Source organism: Panthera tigris, chromosome E1 (genome assembly GCF_018350195.1).
Source record: "Panthera tigris isolate Pti1 chromosome E1, P.tigris_Pti1_mat1.1, whole genome shotgun sequence".
NCBI lineage: Eukaryota > Metazoa > Chordata > Mammalia > Carnivora > Felidae > Panthera > Panthera tigris.
In genome coordinates, this window is record NC_056673.1 from 15,157,765 (window position 1) to 15,183,532 (window position 25,768).

The window sequence follows — 25,768 nt, forward strand, 5'->3', positions numbered from 1 at the left end:
TTATGTGCCAGGCTCTCTGCCAGGCGCTCGGGATATAGCAAGAACAAAAAGCACCCAAATCCTTGCTTTTACGGAGCTTACGTTTTAGAGGAGGAAAATAAATAAAGCAGAGAAGGAGGAGAAGCAGAGGTGGCTGCACCATTCGCCTTTGCAAATGGGCAGGTGAGGGAAGGTCTCCCTGAGGGGGCAACACGGGGCACAGACCTGGAGGAGGTGAGGGACTGACGGTGGGCCGCCAGTGGAGGGAACAGCAAGTGCAAAGTGCGGAGGCTCGTCAGAGGAGGAAGAAGAATCAGAGGAGCCAGGGACGGGAGAGCAGGGGGAGACGACAAGACGGGCACGGTTGCATCTTGCCTCCTTCAGATGTTCTTGACTTCTTCAGCTTGGAGAGGATGGAGACAACGAAGGTGACACCTTCTCTTGGATGCCTCACTGCAAAGGCTTTCCTAAAGGATGGAGGCGGGGAGGGGCATTCACCTCGCGGCAAGGCATACAACGCATTCTGCCTTTCTCTGTCTTTAAAAAATTTTTTTAATGTTTATTTATTTTTCAGAGAGACAGAGACAGAATGCGAGTGGGTTAGGGGCAGAGAGAGAGGGAGACACAGAATCCGAAGCAGGCTCCAGGCTCTGAGCTGTCAGCACAGAGCCCGACGCGGGGCTCGAACTCACGAGCTGTGAGATCGTGACCTGAGCCGAAGTCGGACGCTCGGCCGACTGAGCCACCCAGGCGCCCCGTGTCTTTCTCTCTCTTTTTAAAAAGATTTTAAGTAATCTCTACACCCAACACGGGGCTCAAACTCACAACCCTGAGACCAAGAGTCGCATGCTCCACAGCCCGAGTCAGCCAGGCGCCCCCCACAACCTATTCTCACCGGTCCCACAGCACATCACCACATGGGAACATCTCACTGACTTTCCTGGGAAGGTCTGGCCTCCTGCCTCGGTTCCTAGCACACTCTCCTCTCCTAGGCCCTCCTGGAATCCCCTCACAATTCCTCACAGAGCTTCCCCCCCCCCCCCGCACCGCCCCGTGTCTGCCTCTAGATCTTATCTTTGCACATTTTAAGACCAGTCCCATCTCTGCAAAACTAAGGGCTACCCACTGGGAGGTGGGGCATTTCTCTTCATAGTTCAGAAACTCCAGCAGAGGTTTGGAGATTTTTGTGTCTCCTTCCTTTCCCCCCCCGGTCTCCCTACATGGATGAGAACAGGGTAGAATGGTGGTTTTGTACTAATACGAATTGTGTCTCCACATACTCACCCACCTTTTCTTTCTCTCTCTTGCAAGGTGATCCTGTCGGTTTTCGCTCTAGATAGCAATATTTTTGTCGTCTTTGGTACAAATCGTCTTTGTTTGCTTTTTTTTTTTTTTTTTTTTTTTTTTTTTTTTAAGGCAAACTGTGTAATAGTAGTAACCCAACTCCAAGGGCTTCCTTACATAATAGTGTGGACTTATGCAGTGCACAGCCTGCACAGCTGTACGAGGCAGCTCTGATTACTTTAGGTAACTCAGTGCAGGCACACAAGCAGATCACTGATCCCCTGCTCCTCCTCCCCTGCTAAAATAAGGAATGCCTTTCTCTGGTTAGGAGAGTTGGGAGTAAAGGACTTTGGTGTGTTTTTCTCTTGAATGGGGCAGGCTTCTCTTTTTCCTTTTTCCTTCTGCTTCTCTTTCAGGTAACTCCCCCACACCCCACCCCGGCACCAGGAGCCATTCCTAAGCAGGAAAGTCACATTTTTTGTAGGGCAAAGAATGGGGGGGGGGTGTGTGCAAAAGCCACCATTACAGCACAAATCCCAAATGTATGTAGGGGAGAGAAGGAGGAGAAGAGAAAGGACGGAGGCGCAGGATGGGTTCACCTCCTCCTTGTTCCAAGGCCACTCCTGTTCCTACCTCGTTGGCCTCTCTGTGCTCAAGAAAGAACACACGCGAGTAGCCCCTTGGGTCTAGGTCTCCCTCCTTGTCGATCTCCTTGCTTATAATCCAGTTTATGATCTGTTTCCTTCCTTCCTCTGTGCCTTCCTTCCTTCCTTTCCCTTTTTCTTCTTTTAAAGTACGTTTTCTGTCATATCCATATGCCCCGGAGAGAGGGTTTGGAGAAATGGCTTCAGAGCCCACAAGCAGCCTCCTGGTAAGGCTTTGCCTCAAGGCTCCGCCATCCTGGAGAAGCGGAGAGCAGGCACTCCTCTTTCCCAAAGGGCCAGAATTCACACTGGGATGGCTTCTGCTGCTGGCTTGTGGTAACTTGGCTGTGACTAAGCCAGGGTCACGATGAGTCACCCACAGCATGGAAGGTGCCTTTGCTCCCCTTCCCTTCCCAGAGCAGGCCCAGGAGTGTGTGAAGTAGATCCGGAAGAGGTGTGCTGTTCATGTTAAGACCAAAGGCTGATTTTTTTTAATGCCTATTTCTGCCATCCTCCCCCAGCCTCGGGTCCCTCTCTGTTCCTATCCCAGGAGCCTGAGGATGTGGCACAAGGACCATAGCTCTCTGTTCCTTCCAGGATTTGAATGCCAGCTCCTCACTCGGCAGCCGTGTGTCTCTGGACAAATTACTTAACCTCCCTGAGCTTCATCTGTAAAATGGAGATAGCTGTACAATAGGTTGTTAAGAGGATTAAATGAGATGACCCGTATAAAGGCGGTTAGCAATTGGCACTCTGCCTAGCAGGTAGTATTCCCTGGATAAATGTGAGCCGTTATCATAAAACATTTGTGTAGTGCCTCCTACACTAGATGCTTGGCCTTCGAGGAGCTCTAGTGTGGGACACGGACAGATCTGTAAACGAAAGGTTACAGTACAATGGGTAGGAACTGTAATGGAAATAATACGGACACAGCGCTGTCGGTGCCGAGAGGGAGGGATGGGTGGTCAAGGCCGGGACACATTTGAGTTTGAGATCTGGAAAGGACTGAAAAGGTATTCCAGGAAAAAGAAACACAAGGTTCACGCAGGAGCAGTTAAGAGGAGACTGTGGCCCCATTTTACGCTGGGAGCTACACCGAGTTTTCACACCTGGAGACCGTTCAAAGTTGTACACAGGGTGGCAACAGACTTAGAGCTGTAATTTAGAAAGCTGACGCTGGCAGATATGTGCAATGCACTTGGGGCAGCAAGACTATAGAGCACGAGTGAGCAGCTGTTCACAGGAATACAGATATAGATGCAGAATACAGAGACAGACATGCTCATGACAGCAGGGAAAGTACAGGATCCCCACGGCCACAATTAGGGTTTAGAAGAATCTGGGCAAATGACTTGAGAGATTGAATCAGTACGGAGAACTCCATACCTCTACCTCGCTTGGCACATTCCGCTTCCTTTGTGTTGAATGCTCTTCCCCCACTTGCCATTCAACATTCAGCTCAAGCCACCTCCTCTGGTAAGCCACTTCATATTGAATCCCTTTACAGACTGGATTAGCACCCCCACCCCCACCCCCCACCGTGCTCCTAGAGTCCCTTCTCGGTTCCCTATCACAGCACTTGGCATTCCTTTGTCATTGTTTCCTGGTTCCTCCCACTGGTGGTGAATTCGGTGAGGTCAAGGCCCAGCCTTGGTCACCTTTGCACCCACAGTGGTGTCAGTAACTGCTGAATGAATCAATGCGAACAAAAAACTTTAGCCAGTATAGACAAAAGCTGGAGGAACCACCAGAAAAAGACGGGTCTCCCGGAACTCAGGCCCTGGGGCCACATGCATCTTTTGTACTCCAGTTCTGGCCCGGAGTCGCCGCCTAGAAATTCCGGGCCTTCCAGGAACTTGAAGCCTGGTGCAGAGAAGAGCCTCGGGTCGCAAAGCACAAACACAAACCTCCGCCGACTGCTGGCTGAGCCCCTACCCCTCGTCCCAGACTTTGCCTGTCCATCCTCTGCAGTCCCGATCCCCGCCAGGTGGCGACGCACGTGAGAACGCACGCGCAGTGAGCGCTCGAGCCATCCTTTGCCCTTCTCCCAATGGCGGGTGGCGGTCCCCTTCCCGGCATCCTCGAGGGGGCAAAGCGCGCGTCATTTCCGGTGGGGAAGGCCCGCGGCCGCCGCCGCCATTTCAGGCGCTGCTGTGAGGCTGAGACCGGAGCCGGTCCGCTGGGCGGCGGGCGCCGGGGCAAGAGGGGCGCGCGCGCGGCGGCGGCGGCGGCCCAGCGTATAGGCGCGGAGGCGGCCATGGCGGGCAACTTCGACTCGGAGGAGCGGAGTAGCTGGTACTGGGGGCGGCTGAGCCGGCAGGAGGCGGTGGCGCTGTTGCAGGGCCAGCGGCACGGGGTGTTTCTGGTGCGGGACTCGAGCACCAGCCCCGGGGACTATGTGCTCAGCGTCTCCGAGAACTCGCGCGTCTCCCACTACATCATCAACAGCAGCGGCCCGCGCCCGCCCGTGCCACCGTCGCCCGCCCAGCCTCCGCCCGGTGAGGACAGACGGGACGGGAGGCCCGGGGCGGGGGTGAGGGCCGCGGAACTCCCCAGCCTGGCTGGCTGCTCCTCGCGAGCTGACCTCCACGAGGGACACGGGCAGAGGGCTGGAGCGACCATGGCAGGGGGGCAGCCTGGTGTCCGGGCTCGTTCCCACCGACTAGCGGGCGTGTGTTGGGGGGTGGGGAGAGGAGGAGCCGCTGACCCAGGCCTCTGGGTGTGACTTGGGAGGACAGCCCGGGGGAAGGGGAACTGCTTCGGCCCCAGGGTGGGGCTAGCGGCGGGGCCAGGCACAAGGGCAGGGCCGGGCAACGTGGGGACAAAGAGCTGAGGGGGATGTTGGCACTGCGGGGGCATCACTTGGCACCGGTTCCCAGAATGAATCCGATAATCCTACAAGTGGCTTTTTAGGCTTGAAACATTTCCTGTAGTGTTAGAGAGCCGGGTTTGGTTTGGAGAGCTATTCTCCCCTGCTGGCCTTTGGTAGGAAGTCACCACATACTAGCCGGGAGGGATGGAGACACCCTCAGGAAACCGGTCAGCTTTTTCCTTTCTTGGGCATTTTTCCAAAATACTTTTACTGCCCTCTTCCCCCACAGAGGACGAAGGTGGTGAGCTAAGCGCCTTGGTGATAGAAGTAAGCCCTCTGTGATCAGCCCAGAACAAGTTGATGCCCAGCTGATAGTGTCCGAGAGATCTTAGCGTCCAGAGACTGTTCTCCACAATTACGGGTTCTAGTTTTCAAGGTATTTGGGGGAGGACATCCCCCCCCAGGAAATAAGCCAGTGGAAACCATCTTTTCCTTCAAAGTGAAGGGACCTTGCAATTTCATTGGACTTAAACATTGTCAGTCTTGTAAGTCAGGGCCTCTCCTTTCTCAGTAACTTGGGGGCTGTGACCTAGGTTTTCCTTAGCAAGGATCGTTGAGACGTGACTGTCTTATCGACGTCTTTGGAGAATGTTAACGAGATTTGTGCACTTAGTACTTGAGATTTGTGAGGTACAGAGTAATTCTGAGGTTCCTATCCTCTTACCATCATCTGTGTCACAGCACGGAGAGGCTTTGTCTTTCTCATTGTTCCCAAATTGAAGCAGTTTCCTCCTGACCAGTTGAGGCAAGCTCTGGGCCAGTCTCAGTGAATTAGGAAGCTCCTGAGCCAGGCTTTGCAGACTTGCAAATTAGGTAGTCCTAATTTAGATTTATTCACTCTGGCCAGAAAGGGGGAGATAGGATAGTCCGTCTCTTTGTTGCTAGCACATACCAATGCCTAAGTCTTTCTCAGTCTCTTTGGTTTAATAGCATAACATGAGACAGGAATATTGATGTAACATAAATTTGCCCTAAACCAGATATAGTCTACCTTTTACCACCTTCTTGGTATCTAGGTTTTTGCATTACAATGCAGTAATATGATGTCAAACTGTCACCAAAGCTTAATTTTCAGCCTTTTTGTTTGTGTATCTGTTTTGCAAAATTTGGGAATGGCAGCAGGAAGGTTTGCTAGTTTGAGCTTTCTCCACACCTTGGTGTTATGACTTTGTATCTCTGCACTTACCTTGATATTGAGCTCCACCTTGTCATAACAGATACGAGTTCACATGCTTGTCCCAAGAGAGAAGGTGAAGATTGCCAAGGTTTGTAGATGGGGTGTGGAACATTCATGGGCATTGTGGTAATTCTCGTTTCTGGTAGCGTGCCCACTTTTTCCACGTAGAGCAATTGATTGAGTTGCTGTCTTTATAAAGATTACTTAATCTTTGTTCTCCCCCTCCCCCATCAAGCTATTTTCTTTTGAAACTCCACAGGAATTCTTGAGTTTTAGAAAAGCATGCACGGTATTAGCTAACATTTATTGACTGGTTATTCTATGCCAAGGACTTTGCTGAGTACTTTCTGTGCTTTATTTCATTCTCTGTCTATAACAATCTGAGGACAAAGTGCTATGATTTCTATTTATTAAAGTGTTTTCATTTTAACAAAAAAATGGTTTTTTTTTTCCCATTTTATAGCTGAGGAAACAGAGTTAAAGATTCAGTAATTTGCCCAAGGTCACATAACTAGTAAATGACTGAGCCAGAATTTGAACCTTCGAATTCTGACCAGAGAGCTTACGTTATTATACTGTACTTCTTTCTCTTTCCTTTTAAGATCTCAACCATGCACATAGAGGATTCAACACTTCTGTCTGTGTCCTGGGGTTACAGGTTCTATTTAAAGACCAAAAGGAAAGGATGACAAGAAGAAACTCGCTTTAGCATTTAGATAATACACGTCTGCCATCTAAAAGTCAATGATGAAGCTTTAAAAATCCTTATTTGGTAATTTGAACATGAAAAATGAGCTTTTTACGTAGGATTATATAGCATATTTTCTGGACATAATACATAGGTAGAAATTGTATAGAATGGCTTAGTTTTTAGAGTCATAGGGATAGGATGGAACAGGTATTCTCAACCTTTTCCCGTGAACCTATTTTTAACTTAGCTGTTCAGCCTCCATAGGCTGCCGTAGTCTGAGAGCAACCTGCCTTATGCCTCAGGGCCATAAGGCAAGGTTTGGTCAGGTCTGCTGGTCATACCTGGTCAGGTTAGACTTCAAGGTTGACCTCTTGGGAAGGCTTTGCAATCACTGATTCACACGTTTCTTCTTCAGACAATGAGGTATTACTAGACCTTGATCAGTAGACAGTCAACGAAACTGAGTAAGTGTGATCTGGGAGAGTAGTTATAAGTTTGAGCCCTGGAGCTTGGATTTGAATCTTTCTTACCTGCCACTTACTACTTATATAACTTTGGGCAAGTTTTTTAACTTCTGTCTGTTTCCCCATCTGTGAAGAAGTGGGAAATAGTAATACCTCATAGAGTATGATACCTCACTATGTTGTGAGGATTAAATGAATTTAGTATATTAAATACTTATGAATGGGGCCAACATATGGGAAGTACTCAGTAAGTATTAGATATGTTAGTCTTATGAGGTTGGGAGAGCAGGACTTGAAGCCAAATTGAAAACTCTCAGCTTTGAGAGGCTCACAGGTAGGCACAGTGTGGATTGGTGGACACTGGCAGGTGCCTGGGTGGAGGGGAATGGGGTGCATCAAGAAGTGTGAAAAGGACCTTGGATCCAGGACATGGAAATAAAGAAGACACCTGTTGTTACCTGCTTAACTCAGAGCCTTCTACCTGTTGCTCTGGTGGATGAAGGGAGCATAAAAGCTTGCCTCCTTTTGAGGGGGGAGGGGCAGAAGCTAAGGTGGTTATTGTTTGTGCTGCCTCTTCAACGTGGTGTTGCACTAAGCCACTTAGAGATCTTGTGGGACTGCTCATTACCCACTGCTCCTTTTTTTGTTCATCCACCATCTGTGTTTCATTTGTTTACCTGGTCTTTGCGGTTCTGAAACCTGGTCCTCAGGTTTTACTCGTCAGTTACAGAGCATCCATCCATCCAGTGGTTCTGGGGGGAAGTTCTTCAGTGAGTTACTTCCACGTTTTACAAGAAAAGGATTCCATGGTAAAAGGAAGTAGGTTTATTTACTAGAGGACTTCTCTAAGCCTTTACTATGCTTATGTGAAATTAGTAGGTATTGGATACTGGGTTTTTCAAACATATTTGACCACAAGACTTTTTGAGAAGCATTTGAGATTCTGTAGAACCTTTTCTGGGAAACAGTATAGTGGACTTTGGGTTTGGGATTAATTGGAAATTTCTAAAGGAATTCAGAAGTTTGGGCAGGGTATTAAGCTGAATTTGCTTTTTATTAAGCACCTGTAAGGTACCAGCTACTTTTAGGAACTTTGTTGTAATAAAGTAGGTGTTTGGCCCCATGAGAAGTTAAATAACAGCTCATACAGCTAGTAAATGGCAGAGCCAGAATTCATCAAACCCAATCAGTCTGAGTCTGCAAAGTACCAGGCTGATAGCTAATAGCTACCATTTTTAGAAAGTTCTGTTTGCTTAGGAGACCAGACATTTGATACCTCTTTAGGAAACCTTCTCAGATGGAAGTCAGCAGCCTTTTTATCCCTTTGTATTAGACAGGTGGTGGGGTGTGTGTAAGCAATTTCTATAAATACCATAAGCAGAAGAGAAGGAGTGGGAATTAAGGAAAGGGAAAGGGAAAAAGGAAGTGCTGTGAGATCAAGGAGACGATGATAATGGAGCTGCTGAGGTGGTACCCACGTCAGAAGTGACCTTGCCTGTCATAGCCCACAGAGCTCTTGGGTGTGCATATAACCTTCAGGGAGTCGTGTTGTAAAAACTGATGTAACCCAAGGGCTAAAATGCTTAGAAGTAATGAGTTGAGCATGTACAGAAACCAAAAGAATATCTAATTGCTTGCATTGATTGTGATTTCTGAACGTGTGTGTTCATAACTGCATGTTCAGAATACCAGGGCAGGTTTAGGTAGAACAAATCAGTGAGGTTTCCAAGCTCCAGCAATGAGAACCTTGTCATTGGTTCTTTTCTCTAGACTGACTGTATCTCCTTCCTTTCCCGCCCTTCTATTTCCTGCCTTTGGCTCTTTGTAGTTGGAGGGAGATGGACTAGGGAAAAGGAACCAGGACACACAGCTGTAATGAGGTTTGGGCTTATCTGAGACTTACCTTTGTTCTCTTCCCTTCCCTTCCCTTCCTCTGGAGTTTGGATCGATGAAACTTGATAGTCTATATAACCTGATTGCTTCAGCAGTACACAAAAACAGGCATTCTTCTTGTGGTATTATTATAGTGTCATTAGAAGAGAAAAAAATTTATGAGTAAGGAATATCTAAGATTTCCCTTGGTGTTTTGCTTATATTTCTGTGACTGCCGGGGTTGCCAAGCCAAGCCAAGAAAGAAGTCATAGTGGGCCCACTTCACACCATGTAGCAATTGAAGAAGAAATGAACAGCTTCCTACCTTTATGTTTATGGCGGAGGAGCTGCCAGTTTTTCCTTTCAGAATTCTCCCAGCGATCTTTCTAAGGGAATGGGTTTTGTGGTCTTATTTGTTCTTCTAAACTCTTTTCCCCCAAAGAAACACAAACACAAAACACATTTTATTTGGGCTACTACAGTAATGGAGGAACTATAACAATGGATAACAGGGAGTGGTTACTTTCCTTTTTAGAGTGAAAAGAGTGCCTTGGAAATGTTCAGGCATGATCAAATCTTTCATCATGATTTTGTTGTATCTAAGAACACAGTTTGATGTTGCTACTGTTTTTTGTAAGAACACCTCTCCCCTTCAGAGTGAAAGCAGGAGGTGGGGCGCCTGGATAGCTCAGTAAGTTAAGCGTCCGACTTTGGCTCAGGTCATGATCTCGCAGCTGTGAGTTCGAGCCCTGTGTTGGGCTCTGTGCTGACAGCTCAGAGCCTAGAGTCTTTTAAATTCTGTGTGTCCCTCTTTCTCTGCCCCTCCCCCTGCTTGTGTGCGCTCTCTCTCTCTCTCTCTCTCTGTCTCTGTCTCTGTCTCTCTCTCTCTTCTCTCAAAAATAAAACATTTACAAATTTAAAAAAAAAGTGGAAGCAGGGGGGAAATAACGTCTTCCTGCGATACACTGCTTTGGTTACACTGTGTATGCCTTTACATCCCCAGTTATGCTGTGAGCTTCTCAAAGCTGGGAACAGACTTTCATTTTACTTCTTTACCTCACTTCAGAGTTTTGTTCATTAATAATATCTAACATTTATTGAGTATATACCGTCTTCCAACCACTGTCCCAAAAAGGCAACTAGTGAAAACCATTTGGCTGTTGCACCTTGGCATGTAGTCATGTAAACTCGAGCAAAGAAACTTTCCTCCCCAGGTGTCATTAGGACCATTTTCTACGCCATGGATACTCTGCTGGTGTGAGAGTTCTCTCTACCACTCAGCCCTGAAGGCATTCTTGAGCAGGCAGTGCTACGTAGGTTTCCTTGGAGCTCACACTGACCCAATCCTTAACAGTTATGCAGGTCTAAAGGATCACTTAATTAGCCTAGTGGTGATAGGCAGAATGACCATGTGTCTCCCTGCCTACCAGACTTAAATAAGAACAGTTCCCCTTCATTGATCCCCTTTAGTGAAGAGAAACCCCAAAATATAGCACCACCGTGCTCTGGTGTATTCATAACCGAAATTCTCTTTCTAGTTCAACACTCAGAACTATCGTGATTGTGCCTGCTAAGTGTTCTCCATAGATATGTAGTCCTGGGTCTGGACATCTATTTCAGCATCTTGAGTTGGAGAGACAGCATTACTGAATGTGGGCTATTAACTTGTTTTAGCTTACAGCTTGTTTAGCTTACAGCTGTTCATTCATTCATTTATGTAAAAACGGAAGGCATTCATTCATCAGAACTCATTCTGTATTGAGGACTTCAGGTTAACTTCCAAAGTTTATCTTCACTTCTCCTCACTACTGAATTTTAAATGTACTTTTTCTGGTCATTCTAGAAGTGATTTCTAACAACAGAATAATTGGGTCTCATTTCTTTTAGAATGCAAATTAATTGATACTTCTGGGCTACCACAATATTGCTATTTCACCATATTAATCACTATGGCTTTTAGATGGTGGACCAGTGTTCTTGGAGTGGAGAGCAGAAATTGACCATTTTCCCTTAACAAAGGACTTGAACAAGAAACCTTCCCAAAAAAAGTACAAATAGTAAACTTGAAAAACACCAAATAATCAAAGATGATATTTAAAAAGAGATCACGTTTCTCATTAAATTGGCAGTGATTTTTTAAATGCTGTTTTGGCAAGAGTATGGGGGAAGTGGGAACTCATAAACCACTGGTGGGAGTGTAAAATTGTACAGATTTTTTGGAGGGCAATTTGGCAACATAAACCTTAATGGTTTTTTCTTTTTTCTTTTCTTTCTTTCTTTTTTTTTTTTTTTTTTTTGAGGGAGACCACATGTATGCAAGGGAGAGAAGGAGAGAGAATCCCAAGCAGGCTCCACAGACATGTAGCTCTCACAACCACAAGATCATGCTTGACCTGAGCCGAAATCAAGAATTGGATAGCTTGGGGCGCCTGGGTGGCTCAGTCGGTTAAGCGTCCGACTTCGGCTCAGGTCATGATCTCACGGTCCGTGAGTTCGAGCCCCGAGTCAGGCTCTGTGCTGACGGCTCAGTGCCTGGAGCCTGTTTCAGATTCTGTGTCTCCCTCTCTCTCTGACCCTCCCCCGTTCATGCTCTGTCTCTCTCTGTCTCAAAAATAAATAAACATTAAAAAAAAAGAATTGGATAGCTTAACCAACTGAGCCATCCAGACACCCCTGAACTTTAATGTTCTTACCCTTTGCTCCAGCCATTGCATTTCAAGGAATCTATCCTAAGGAAGTAATGAGAAAAAAGTTCATTAATAGTTAAGAAAAAAATGCTCACAATAGAGGCACCTGGGTGGCTCAGTTGGTTAAGCATCCAACTCTTGGTTTTGGCTCAGGTCATGATCTCATTGTTTTGTGGGTTCGAGCCCCGAACCAGGCTCTGAGTACTGACCACGAGGAGCCTGCTTGGGAGTCTTCCTCTCCCTCTCTCTGCCCCTCCCCTGCTTACACTCTCTGTCTCTCTCAAAAGAAAATAAATTTAAAAAATTGCTTGTAGTAGCATTTTCACTAGCAAAAAGTTGGGAATACTTCATTTTTTTAATTTTTATTTTTTAAATCCATTATCAGCATTTATTCCATTATCTGTATTTATTTATTTTTAAAGTTTATTTTCAAAGAGGGAGCGTGTGAGCAGGGGAGGGGCTGAGAGGGAGAGAGAGAATCCTAAGCAGACTTCGCACTGTTAAGCGCAGAGCCAGATGCAGGGCTCCATCCACAAACCGTGAGTTCATGTCCTCAACCGAAACCAGGAGTCGGATGCTTAACCAACTGAGGCACCCAGACACCCCTATTTGATTTATTTTGGTGTTTATTTTTCAGAGAGAGAATGCACGTGTGTGCATGAGCTGGGGAGGGACAGAAAGAGAGGGAGACGGAGAATCCCAAGCACGCTCTGCACTGTCAGTGCATATCCTAATGTAGGGCTCAAACTAATGAACCATGAGATCATGACCTGAGCTGAAATCAAGAATCAGATGCCAACTGAGTGAACCACCCAAGCACCTCAATTTATTTATTTTTAAGAAGGCTCCATGCCCAGTATGGAGCCCAGTGTGGAGCTTGAACTGATGATGCAGATCAAGATCTGAGCTGAGATCAGAGCCAGAAGCTTAAGGGACTGAGCCACCCAGGCGCCTGGGGAATACTTTGTAGCTATTAAAAGTCATGTTCTTGAAAAGAGAGAAAGTTTTTATTGTATAAAATAAAATGTTTTTCATAGTAGGAGAAAAGGCAAGATATAAAACTTTATAGCAACCTGGCTATGAAAACCTGTATAAATTTATGACACACACATACACACAGATCTATATTAAAATCTGGGAGGTTGTGGGCACCTGTCGTTAAGTGTCCAACTTCGGATCAGGTCATGATCTCACAGTTCGTGAGTTTGATCCCTGCTTTGGGCTCTGTGCTGACAGCTCAGCCTGGAGCCTGCTTCAGAATCTGTATCTCCCTCTTTCTCTCTGCCCCTCCTGCCGCTGGCACTCTTGTCTCTCTCTCCTCAAAAATGAATGAACATTAATTTTTTTTTTAATCTGGGATGTTATAACTCAATGCTGAGTGCCTGTAGGTTAAGGCTGATTGAAAAAAAAATCCAATCTCCACAAAATCCAGTTTTCTATAGAGTTATTTATTACTTTATCAGGAAGCCAAAGGTTAAAAATCCAATGAAGACAATTTGATATTTTGGCACTTAGCAGAGTGTTAGAGGTGCTCCTTACTAGAAACTTTGTTTCTCATTTGAACTGATACTGTGTTAATTTATTCAATTCTAGAATCTCAGGATAAAGGGAATGCATTCTTTTTTTTTTTTTTTTTTAACATTTATTCACCCTTGAAAGATAGAGACAGAGCGCAAACGGGGGAGGGCCAGAGAGAGAGGGAGACACAGAGTCTGAAGCAGGCTCCAGGCTCTGAGCTGTCAGCACAGAGCCCGACGTGGGGCCGAACCCATGGGCCACGAGATCATGACCTGAGCCAAAGTTGGCAGCCCAACCGACTGAGCCACCCAGGCGCCCTGAGAGGGAATACATTCTGAAGTATGCCCTGTATGTCTAGGGCCATACACCTCTTTGCATCATATGAATTTTAAAGATTCCTAATGCATTTTCTCCTTGACCCTCAGGATGTCCTCAGAGGTTGAGAATTTTATTTTTATTTTTTAAAAGATTTTAAGTAATTTGTACACCCAACACGGGACTGGAACTCACAATCCTGAGATCAGGAGTCATGTGCTGTGAGTGAGGAAGCCAGGTACCCCTAGACGTTGAGAATTTTAATGCTTCTTTATTTTTTCAAGCATCCTTATTTACTTTTTTTCATGACCTGTTTGCCTCAAAGGGAACAATACTGTTTGCATGTTTTATTTCAATGAAGACATTAGGAATTGATTTTTAAGCAGCTTTTTAGTTTCTTTTTATAGGCTCCTTGATTCTTTTGCCTGATTAAGATTCTTCTTCTTTTTTTTTTTTTTTTTTTTTTTTGGCTGTCAGAAATAAAATTGAAATCAGCAATCATAGATTAAAAAAGATAGTCTTGGGGTGCCTGGGTGGCTCAGTTGGTTGAGCATCCAGTTCAACCCAGGGTTGTGGGATTGAGCCCAGCATCAGGCTCTGTGCCAAGTGTGGAGCCTGCGTGGGATTCTCTTTCTGTTTGTCTCTCCCTGCACCCCCCCCCCCACGTGCACATGCACTCTCTCTCCCTCTCCCTCTCTCACTCTAAAAAGTAGGTTAAATGAAAAAACAATTTTTAAAGAGATAGTGCCTGCCTGGCTGGCTCAGTCAGTAGAGCATGTGACTCTTGATCTCAGGGTCATAAATTTGAGCCCCACATTGGGCACAGAGCTCACTTAAAAAAACCAAAAAACAACCTTTTCTTAGCAATTATACATTCTAAATGTGAAGAGAAGGAATGTATGAGCCTGGTATAGATAAATAGCAAGTTCTCCCCACCTCTTCTTGGAAAAGCTGCTGAGACCTGTGGAAAAGAACTCGCTACATTTCCTGAGGTTGAAAAGAAGATTTTAACAAAATGTTAAGCCTTATGCTACTCTGTAAATGGGATAGCACAGAACATTTTGGGAAAATGAACAAAGTCTCCATGTTGCTTTGTCTTTTATCCAGTATGAGAATATGCCCCGACTGATCTGGTCTCTTATGACCTTCTCTTCCTTTTCTGCTGCAGGTGGTGCTGGGCATCTTTTGAGGGTATGTTTTAGCTACAGAGTATTTCAGTTTACCATAAGGAGATGGGATTATCTTTTCTAGACTTTATTTATTTATTTTTTTTCTGATTACTGACTAAATGTGTTTGGGAAATGCTTAAAATCTGCATTTCATATCCTGTATAATACATCTTTAAATAATAGCCTGCTCTGTTTTTTTTTCCAGGGGTGAGCCCCTCCAGACTCCGAATAGGAGATCAAGAGTTTGATTCATTGCCTGCTTTACTGGAATTCTACAAAATACATTATTTGGACACTACAACGTTGATAGAACCAGTTTCCAAATCCAGGCAGGGTAGTGGAGTGATTCTCAGGCAGGAGGAGGCTGAGTATGTGCGAGCCCTCTTTGACTTTAATGGGAATGATGAAGAAGATCTTCCCTTTAAGAAAGGAGACATCCTGAGAATCCGGGATAAGCCTGAAGAGCAGTGGTGGAATGCGGAGGACAGCGAAGGCAAGAGGGGGATGATTCCAGTCCCTTACGTCGAGAAGTATAGACCTGCCTCCGCCTCAGTATCGGCTCTGATTGGAGGTAACCAGGAGGGTTCCCACCCACAGCCACTGGGTGGGCCGGAGCCTGGGCCCTATGCCCAACCCAGCGTCAACACTCCGCTCCCTAACCTCCAGAATGGGCCCATTTATGCCAGGGTAATCCAGAAGCGAGTCCCTAATGCCTACGACAAGACAGCCTTGGCTTTGGAGGTACATAATGTGCAAAATGTAGAAAGAAGAGATCTGCTACAGGGTCTCCCTTTCAGACCTCTTAGAGCTTTATAGGAATGCTGAATACAAGCACCAGCATTGTGATGTTGTAGATGTCGAATCATTAAGTACTGATTTTGGCATTTAATGTTGGGTTTTCTCTTTTTTTGTAGAAAACCTATTTTGAAATGAGTAAGCTTAAAATTGTATAACTGAATGTTCTGATTGATCTACTAAACATACTTTGACCTCTTTAACTCCGCCTAAATTCACAGGAATTAACCTAAAATATTTTTTTCTCCTCTGCATTCTAATCTGATTCTTTCTGTTTATCGGTGTTGAAAATAATAAGATGGGCTCTATTGAAGTACTTAAATGGAGTTTTCCCACAAAACCATAATGTTTTTACTTTAGAGGGCATGGGGTTCCTTAGCATTGACTGATTGTGTTCATAAAGGAAGAATTCAGGACGAACAGTGTAGCATAGTACAGGGGAGAAGAGATATGTACCTAAAAGCATACACTCCAAGGAGCAGCAGGTTTACTTGGCTTTTGTTGTTCGGTACCTTTGACAGGAGGGAAGCCAGTTCCTCCTGAGGAATAAATTCTTGCCTTTTACTGGTGAATAGTTAATCTTGGTAGCCCATCTCCTCTGGCCAACCGTTGCATTGTGTTTATTCTTTTATTCCTCTCTTTAGCACTCATAGCTTTGTCTCCCTGCCTTTCTGAGTTATGCAGAGCTAGTGGTTTAGTGTAAAAGCTTGTACAAAAGTGGTATGCTCTCCTGTCTTTCAGGGCTTACGATAGAATGTGAATTTAAGCAAGGAGCTACCTTTCATAAGCACAGACTGAAGTTATGTGAGTACTGACTAGCAGAGAAGGGGCCAAAGTGTGTTCTTATAAACTGAAATCTCTAAATGCTGTTTTCTTTGGGTTATGTTCATACACTGAGGAGTAAGAGCTGCTTAGAAGTGTTAGCCTATAGAATAAGCTAGGTTTTATTTGAATCAGTCTGTGATCATACTGGATTTGAAATTTTTCTTTTACATTCTGAATAGTGAATGCAAAGAGGGTTAGCTGAGTCATACAGATTTTACTGAAAAATTATTTTTAAAGTGCTTGTTTTTTGAGATTGTGCTGTGAGTTAAAAGTATTGTGTTTCTGCTTTGGCGAGAAACGAATGTGTGTTATCTAGGGCACACCACTTTTTCCCACTTTGAGTCTGGACATACAGCATGATGCTGGGCACATACATGACAGATGTAACTCTTGACATTTACTGCAGACCTTGTTAGCACTGGGCTGGAGTATGAAAATAGCATTCATGAAACAAGCCAGCCAAGACCCTGGAAAGAATAATTATCACAGTACTTTTGTTTCCATTTGCATTTCCTTTTTTTTTTTTTTTTTTCTTTAAAGTAATCTTAGTACCCAACACGGGGCTCAAACTCACAACCCCAAGACCAAGAGTCACATGCTCTACTGACTAAGCCAGCCAGGCGCTCTTGCATTTCCATTCATTCATTCATTCATTCATTTGAGAGAGAGAATGAGAGAGATAGAGAGAGACAGACTTTTAAGCAGGCTCCATGCTTGGTACGGAGCCTGATGCAGAGCTTGATCCCACTACCCTGGGGTCATGACCTGAGCCAAAATCAATAGACCCTCTACCTACTGAGCCACCCAGGTGCCCCTGCATTTCCTTTCTTGAAAGAGATTTCTTTTTAATGAAGTGGTGTTGTTTTTTTTAATATTGTGAGAATGACAGAGTTGGGGAGGGGCAGAGAGCGAGAGAAGGGAGTGAGAAAATCCCAAGCAGGCCCTGTGCTGTCAGCTCAGAGCCCAATGTGGGGCTTGAACCCTGAAACATGAGATCATGACCTGAGCTGAAATCAAGAATTGGACGCTTAGCCAACTGAGCCACCCAGGCTCCTCAAGAGAATTGTTTTTAATGATGCCTGCCTTGACTAAGAGATTTTAGTGCTCAAAGTGGTTGAGTTGCTCTCCCTACTATGAAACATAAATCTTGTGAATAACTAAGTAGAAAATAATTTATAAAAAAAAAAAAAAAAAAGGAAAGAAAATAATGTCTGATTTCAGTAAGTTTTGTTTTTTGGTCAGATACTGGTTTTAAGCCACATACATTGATTGCTGAAGATGGCCTCTTTCAAGTTCGATACCCCACAGTAATAGCTTCAAAATACCTCATGTGCTTAAAAACACAGTGTCAGTTTAGCATCATACAATTTTAGAGCTGGAAAGGACCTTAGATATCTTTATCTGTTATATAAAAAGAACTGATGTTTAGACAGATTGGATTGTTCAGACTAATTGGAGGTAGAGCTATAATGAACCCAGATCTCATGTGGTACCTTTTCTACCATGCCCAATCTAATCTCTGATTCTTTTTGTTTTTTAACAGTGCCACTGCCCTTCTCAATGTAGGTTTTGTGTGATTTCACTGACAGCATATCCTCACTTGTACTGTATGCAAGGATAGTTGTGCTCTCAATACAGTACAGCTGTATAGGAGACAGTTGTCTACAGTTCTCCTTTCCCATGTCTAGTTTTTTATACGCTGATGCCTTGTCCTTATTGAGGTGAGGCTGGGAGATAAGAGTAGGAGGCTGTGGTGTTCTGACCTTAGCATTCTGGTTTAATAAAAACAATAAAGTAAAACATTCATTGCTATATATGACCCACTAGAAATCAAGATCTGTAGACCAGCGAGGTACATTTTAGTGCAGTTTTACATTTAACTTGAAATTGACAAATTAGAATCCTTGCATTTTAGAATTGGTAGGGCCCTAGAGATACTGTATTAGACCAGCAGTCTTCATAAGTTTTTTTTTAAGTTTATTTATGTTTAAGAGAGAGCGAGCAGGGGGAGGGGCAGAGAGAATAGGAGACACAGAATCTGAAGCAGGCTCCAGGCTCTGAGCTGTCAGCACAGAGCCTGACATGGGCCTCAAACTCACAGACTGCAAGATCATGACCTGAGCCAAAGTCAGATGCTCAATTAACTGAGTCACCCAGGCGCCCCTTCATAAATTTTTTTTAATGTTTATTTATTTTTGAGAGAGACAGAACGTGAGTGGGGGAGGTGCAGAGAGAGAGGGAGACACAATCTGAAGCAGACTCTAGGCTCTGAGCTGTCAGCACAGAGCTGGACGTGGGCCTTGAACTCACGCACTGCGAGATCATGACCTGAGCCAAAGTTGGACACTTAACTGACTGAGCCACCCAGGCGCCCCTAAGACCAGCAGTCTTCAGACTGCTTCTCAGTGTCATAAGAGTCCCAAGAGGTACATAGTGAGAGGGGGAATCGAAGGATGCAGGGCTCTGGCTTCAACCAAAGCAACTGTTTTTAACTGTGTTACGTATTTGGATCTCTCTAAGATTTTCTTTGAAGAAAGGATTTCTGTACTTAAAAACATAAATTTAAAAAACAGAGTTCACAAACCACCTGCCCTCACCTTAAAGATGGAATTTTTCTGCATTAGTACATTTATTCTGACCACAGTCCTCAACTGGAAGATTATTAGATATTTTCTCTTTTGCTATGCACCAGATTTCTCTAGTAAGGTTGAAGGGTTTGGAAAGTAGGGATTGATTCCAGCTAACCACCAAAGTAAGGGTATTCCTCTGCCCACTATAGTTCTGTGGGTCAGTTGGTCATATCTGGGGGGAATATAACTAAACCAGATACCTTCTGTTCCATTCTGGAGCTCCTGAGATTTTAAACATACAAATATGCAGTGTTTTAAAGGAGAGATACTGGCAATAACATTAGGGTAGTGCAGTGGCACCTTTAATTTTTGTTCTTAGATTTTTGTGTAATGGTTCCTTGGGAGCTGGAATAGGATGAATCTTATTTTATGAATGGCAGATGTTAAAGTTAATTTGATGCCTCTATAGACTGTCGAAAATAATCAAATTATCTTTAAATGTACTAATCACGTAACTTTCATTCTCTGATTCAACCTGGCATTTTGCCTTTGATTGATGATAAGACTTGAGAGTAATCAAGGAGCTTCTCAGGTATTCTTAGACTTGGACCTGTTCCTCAGGGCACAGATAGGAAAGGAGTAAATGTGCTTTGGGTCCCAGATTATATGCATTAGTGGCTACACCAACTCTATCTCCCCATGTGGAACTCTATGAAACCTAAGTTTTTAAACTTTCCTGTGTTGGAAAAAAAAAAAATTGAGATCGGAAAGTGTAAGAACACGAGTGGCAGGTTCTTGCTGTGTCAGTTTGGTTTGTCTTTTCCTGGAATTGTAATTACAGATTTCTGTATTGCTTATTGAGACAGATGTCTACTTTTCCTCTTCTTTCCATTCTTCTTGGACATTACCTTTATTTCAGCTCATAGAATCTCAGTTGGAAAAGACTTTTGGAGGTAAACTAATCTAGCCTCTCAGACATTAAAGGCAGATCTTCTGGTATCTTCACAGGTGATTTTTTAAACATCTGCTTGGATATCTCTACTTTTGGGGAACTTGCTGTCAACACAGAAGTATAGTCCAGAGGTTCCAAACTTTCTTGGTTCGTAGCACCTATAGTGTCTCAGTAACATTTCACAGTGTCCCAGGCCAAAAGAAATACATGACAGTTGCATTTCTTTAGTAGATAGGTTAAAATTTTATATCCTAATAACTTAGTACCCATTTGAAAAATAATAAACATAGTGGAAAGAAGACAATATTTAAGAAAAAAAATTTTAAGTTTATTTTTGAGAGAGAGAGTGGGGGAAGGGCAGAGAGAGATGGAGAGAGAGAATCCCAAGCAGGGTCTGCACCGTCAGCCTGGAGCCCAATGTGGGGCTTGAACTCACAAACCATGAGGTCATGACCTGAGCTGAAACCAAGAGTCAGACACTTAACCAGTTGAGCCACCCACGCTCCCCAAGAAAACAATATTTTAATTTTAATCTCAAATAACTGCAATTACTTAACTATTAAGACATGTACATCTAGGGGTACCTGGGTGGCTCAATCGGTTAAGCATCCAACTTTGGCTCAGGTCATGATCTCACAGTTCGTGGGTTCAAGCCCTGCATTGGGCTGTCTGTTAGTGCAGAGCCTACTTCAGATCCTCTCTCTGCCTTCCTTTCTCTCTGCCCCTCCCTTGCTCATTCTCTTTCTCTCTCTCTCAAAACTAAGTAAGAACATTAAAAAAAGAAATAAAAAAAAAAAAAAAAAAAAAGACGTGTACATCTATTAGATGCCGTATTGTTTCCAAACCTTGAGATCATTTAGAACACTGCCATTCTTGTTTCTTGTTCCACACTTATTTCATGAGGTACTTGTTTTTTATTGTAGCTTGCTGCCACCTGGTTTTGCAAAGAGACGACATCTTTGAAAGGAATGTTGTGCAGTCTAGTGTAGAAATTGTCAGCTGCCTTGAGCTAGTAGTTCACGTGGCATAATAGATGTCAAGTATTGCTGTTTCCCTCAAAACTTTAACTGTGTCGCGGCACCCTCTGAATTTGCTGCAGTGCCTCTCTCTGATACTACAGTTTGGGAACCTTAGGTCTAGTCCATTGTGTTGGTTTTTAGAAAATCCGTGGGGGGCCTGGCTGGCTGAGTTGGTTGAACATGAAGCTCTTTACCTTGGAGTTGTGAGTTTGAGCCCCACGTTGGGTCTAGAGATTACTTAAAAATAGAATCCTTAAGGGAGAAAAAAGAAGAGGAGAGCCTGGGTGGCTCAGTCAGTTAAGCATCTGATTCTTAATTTCTGGTCAGGTCATGGTCTTACAGTTTACAGGATCAAGCTGACAGCACAGAGCCTGCTTGGGATTCTCTCTCTTCCTGTCTTTCTTTCCCTGTCTCTCTGCACCTCTTCCCTCTCCCCCTCAAAATAAATAAACTTTAAAAAGAAAAAAAAAAAAAGAAAATTCTTTACATTTAGCTAAAAATGTATCTAGTATATGTGGTTACCTCCCCAACTTGTCCAGGGGGATAGGGAACTTAGTTTTAGGTAGTATCGGCTGTGGAGCTAGAGAAGATCTGTTCTGACTTGGACTAGAATTAGGATGAGACCTATTTTCCAGGATTTGTTGAGATGCTTTTTCTTTTCATCCAGAAGCCTACCAGTTAAATCTCAAAGACCTGCCACTTTCTACCAATATAGCCCATGGCAATTTCAGTCCATCTCTGAGGCAAGTGAATCTTTAAGGCCGAACTGTCTGCAGTTGTTTCCATTGATTTGCAAGACTGTAGATGTACCCTAAATATTACCTATTCCCTTAGATCAGAGATCTGCAAACTTTTTCAGTAAAGGGGTTTTCAGACCATACGCTTTCTGTCACAACCACTCAACTGTCATTGTAGCAAGAAAGCAGCCATAGACAAAACAACAGATGAGTTTGCTGTGTTCTGAGAGAACTGTTTACAGAAACAGGGAGCAAGCTGGATTTGGCTCATGGACCGTAGCTTGCTGACCCCTGTCTTAGATTGCTGTCGTTTTCTTAACTTTTGTTCTCCTCCAGCCAAATCTGGAAGTATTTACTAAATGTGTTCTTGGTGTGTTCAAAAATGTTTGAAGACAAGGCCTCTGTATTCCATCTCTGTATGTGCTTTTCTCTGGTTCTATTTATATGAATTTGTATGTGTTTCTTGTCAGATCTCACTGGAATCCTACAGCAAGTTAGCATCAAAGGAACACTGGTGATTGTTGATGCCTTTCCTGTTAGATAGTAGGGACCGAAACTAGAAAAGTAGTCACCTGGAGTTACACCAGCAAAGGAAGGAGATCACACAGTTCCCTGATGTCTCCTATTTAGCGAGTACCAAAAATTAATGCTAATTGGGTGCCAGTATTTTTCTCACTATAATGGAAACTCACTGGTGAATATCGATTGGGTAGTCTTTTGCTCCTGGACCAATTGTAGATCTGACTCATGTGTACCAAAATTGTGATTTACCTTGGGAACTACACAGAGCTAGGGAAGAAACCAGTATTCATCAAATTCCCTAGGAGTGAAAACACTGAAGTAACCACATTCAGTCCTCTTTATAGATGATGCCATGATTTACTTGCAGGCTTGCGTCCAAGTTCATGACCTAGGATCAGGAGAACTGACTGGACAATAGAACAGTACCTCAGTGAAAGAATCATCACTGTCTCTCCTTTACAGGGTGGTGATGAAGTCTGCCTCATAAAAAGAAAGGTGAACTGTCTCGTGCTTCAAATCCTTTATAAAGTCTTTCTTATTCATTGATAGGCAAATTAGGGTTTTTTCCATCTATAACTTGAATTTTGAAATCAGTAGTGTTAGAACACCGTTATTACTGCACTTACTGATTAGTACATTCCTTTGTATCTTAAGATTATAGCATTTCTGGAGCAAGTACTCTGTTTTGCTTTCTTTGTCTTTGGAATAGCATGCCAAGCTTGAACCCATATCCGTCCCCCTCATCCTCCTTGGTGTGGCCTTGGAAATCCTGCTTTAGTGAGTTGTTGCCTAACAGGAGGAGAAGCGTGAATTCTCGTGTTGTTTCTGATTTGGAGGAAGAACTGCACTTAGCGTAGCCCGTGTTTTCAGACTGCCCTGGCACCTTCTGAGCTCCCCCAGCCTGCATCCTCCAGGCTTGACAGCCACCTATTCTTCCAGACTACGAAAGTACTAGGGCTTCATGTGATCTAAGGATAGTCGTGTTGCCCTTGGGGTTTGCCTTTTCTTGACCCTAGGAATCCCCATGGGCTTTGAATATTGCAGTAGAAAAACTCCATAGGGTACAAAGGGTTATTTAATTTGATAAGATCTTCCTCGAAGTACTTGTACTTAAAGGCCACTTTGGACAGGTTAATTAGCCCAATTGACTGCTTACAATTTTTCTCTTTTATCCACTTAAATATCAGAATTAAAAAAAAAAAAAGTTAGAATTGTTTTAGAGTTGTGCCATAGCCTTTGTTTCACTCCCTGATGTTTGGGCCTCTCTGCCAAGAACCTGATCAACTATAAAAAAAAAAAGGTTTTGGATTTCAGAATATGGTGTGGTTTTCCAGAGCCTCTGTAGGGTAGAGCCAAGACACCATGTGCGTTAGAGATGGCTCTGGTGTGTCCCAAGGTCTAATCTGTACAGAATCCACCCCTCACCCCTACCAGTACCATCTTGCAATGTTTCTCCGTTTGACCTCTGAAAGAAGAAAAGTCTGAGGGCAGGCCAGCAGGTTCTGTCCTGCTTGTGGAGCAGCTGTTGTGTTTCTGTGGTACTGATAAAAACAAGAGGCTGGGCTAGTCCACATTTCAACCTGTCCTTCACTTCTCAGAGCTCTGTGGGATGCGATTTGAGATAGCATGTTGAATGCTTAAAAATAAAGACAATGTAACATTGAGAGAAAAGTGTTTAAATCTAGATTTTGGGGGTGCATGGGTGGCTCAGTTGGTTAAGCATCTGACTTCGTTTTGGCTCAGGTCATGATCTCAGGGTTTGTGGGTTCAAGCCCTGCATTGGGCTCCGTGCTTGACAGCATGGGGTCTGCTTGAGATTCTCTCTTTCTCTCTCTGCCCCTCCCCCACTTGCTCTCTCTCAAAATAAAATAAACAAACTTGAAACAAAATGAATAAAATAAACCTAGATTTTGCTATCAAGTAGAATGGTGGACTTAAGGGTATACCCTGAAGAACCATCTTCTCAAAAACCCAGAAAATGCGGGTAAAATATAACAAATTTTCATCTTTTCATTTAAATATGAAATCATTTGAGGGAGTGGGGTTAGGAGAAAAAAATATATGAAATCATTTGGTAAAAGGTACTGGTCCTGAGTATACAGCTTGGAGTTTTACATGTGTATTCACCTATGTGATAACCACCCACATGAAAGTATAAAACATTTCCAACACTCCAGAATGTTTCCTCATGTCTCTCTTGTGGGTTTTTAATATCAGTAAAATGATGGATTCAGATATGACAGCTGTTAGGGGTGTTAGATATTGTCAAACTAGCTTCCCCCCACCCCCCCCCCCCCAATGCCAAGTAAGCGCTTCACCCAACATGGGGCTTGAATTCACTACCCCGAGATCAATAGTCACATGCTCTACTGACTGAGCCAGCCAGCACCCTGTCAAACCAACTTCTCAAACTGGGGGCCCTTGTCCCCATCTGGAGGGGAACTTAATGTGAGTGGCAATTTAGACTTTTGACATGAGTGTACACATCCCCTAGGTCTACTACCCTATGTCTAGCTACCAGAATAGCACTTAGCACGACATGAGTGTTTTAGTAGAAAATACAAATAAATACTAAGATGGAGAAAAGAAGTCCTACACTCGGTATAATTGACCTTAGCATAGCAAGAGGCTAGTGGTGTGATTGGGGGCTATAGGAACATCTTGACTTGTCATGGTTGGCTTGCTTGGACATCAGGAACTTTGAATTCAAAGATTGCTTGGAATAAAGAACCCTGGTGCTAGCAGCCTTGGGGGACTGCATTGTGCATGTGGATGCAAGAATGGACGTGCAGCATCTTTTCTTCTCCCCTTAAACCATCAGCCTCAATCTTGACAACATCAGCAGACTACACTGCTGCCTTTTCTCACCCTTATATTTTATCCCCTTTTCTCAGATCTTCTCTAGTTTCTGTCTTCCTTTTTTCCGCACCCTATGGTCCCCACAACCACCTTAGGCCTCTGTAGTTCTCAGATAGTTCTTCAGGACATTATAGACAGACCAGTAGACAATCTGTTTCTTCTCTAAGATCAAGCTGGTTTTGCAGAAGGCTCTGGTCCTAAACTCGAGTTCACTTAAGCAAGTGGTTGACCTACAGACATTCTTAGGGAATCCTGAAGGTCGTGGGAGCATAATTTGAAAGTTCCTGCTATGGTAGAAAGAGCATAAATTAATTGGCTTTGGAGCCAATACTTCTGGGCTCAAATCCCAGCCCTGCTCCTGGCTATGTGACCTCAGGTATATCCTGTAATTGCTCTGAACCTCAGTTTTATCAGCTATAAAATGAAAAATTCCTGTTTTACAAGGTTATCATAAGGACTAGAAAATCGTTTATATAAAATATTTTGTACGGTAGGGGTGCCTGGCTGGCTCAGTCAGTAGAGCATGTGATACTTGATCTCAGGGTTGTGAGTTCAAACCCCATGTTGGATCTTGGAGCTTACTTTAAAAAAAAAAAAAAAAAAAAAAAATCCTCTACAGTACTTAATGAAAGTTCAGTAAATAGTAGCTATTAACTTAATAAAACCAAATGAACAGTTATGCTTAGAAACTTCTTGTATGCTCAGAACTCAGATGTTGATAATTAAAGGGTAAAGTTCTTTAGTCCAGTGTCATATGGGGCCTGATCTCACCATTTGTTCAATATTTTGCCACAGGATGAATCCATTCATCAGACTG

At 43.8% G+C, this 25,768-nt stretch overlaps 1 protein-coding gene across 3 annotated transcripts in view; it reads left to right on the plus strand.

The window, feature by feature from the left end:
* Positions 1-4,025: 4,025 nt before the first annotated feature.
* The window catches only part of CRK (CRK proto-oncogene, adaptor protein), a 31,112-nt gene continuing 9,369 nt past the window's right edge, over positions 4,026-25,768 (plus strand). For 2 of the 3 annotated variants that reach the window (XM_042967082.1, XM_042967083.1), the window contains exons 1-2: positions 4,026-4,405; positions 14,878-15,243. In XM_042967082.1, coding sequence (XP_042823016.1) covers positions 4,165-4,405; positions 14,878-15,243 — 607 coding nt within the window. In that variant the 5' untranslated portion in view covers positions 4,026-4,164. Of the gene's footprint in view, positions 4,406-14,877; positions 15,414-25,768 lie in introns of all 3 variants that reach the window. The other variant, XM_042967081.1, reaches the window with a different exon arrangement.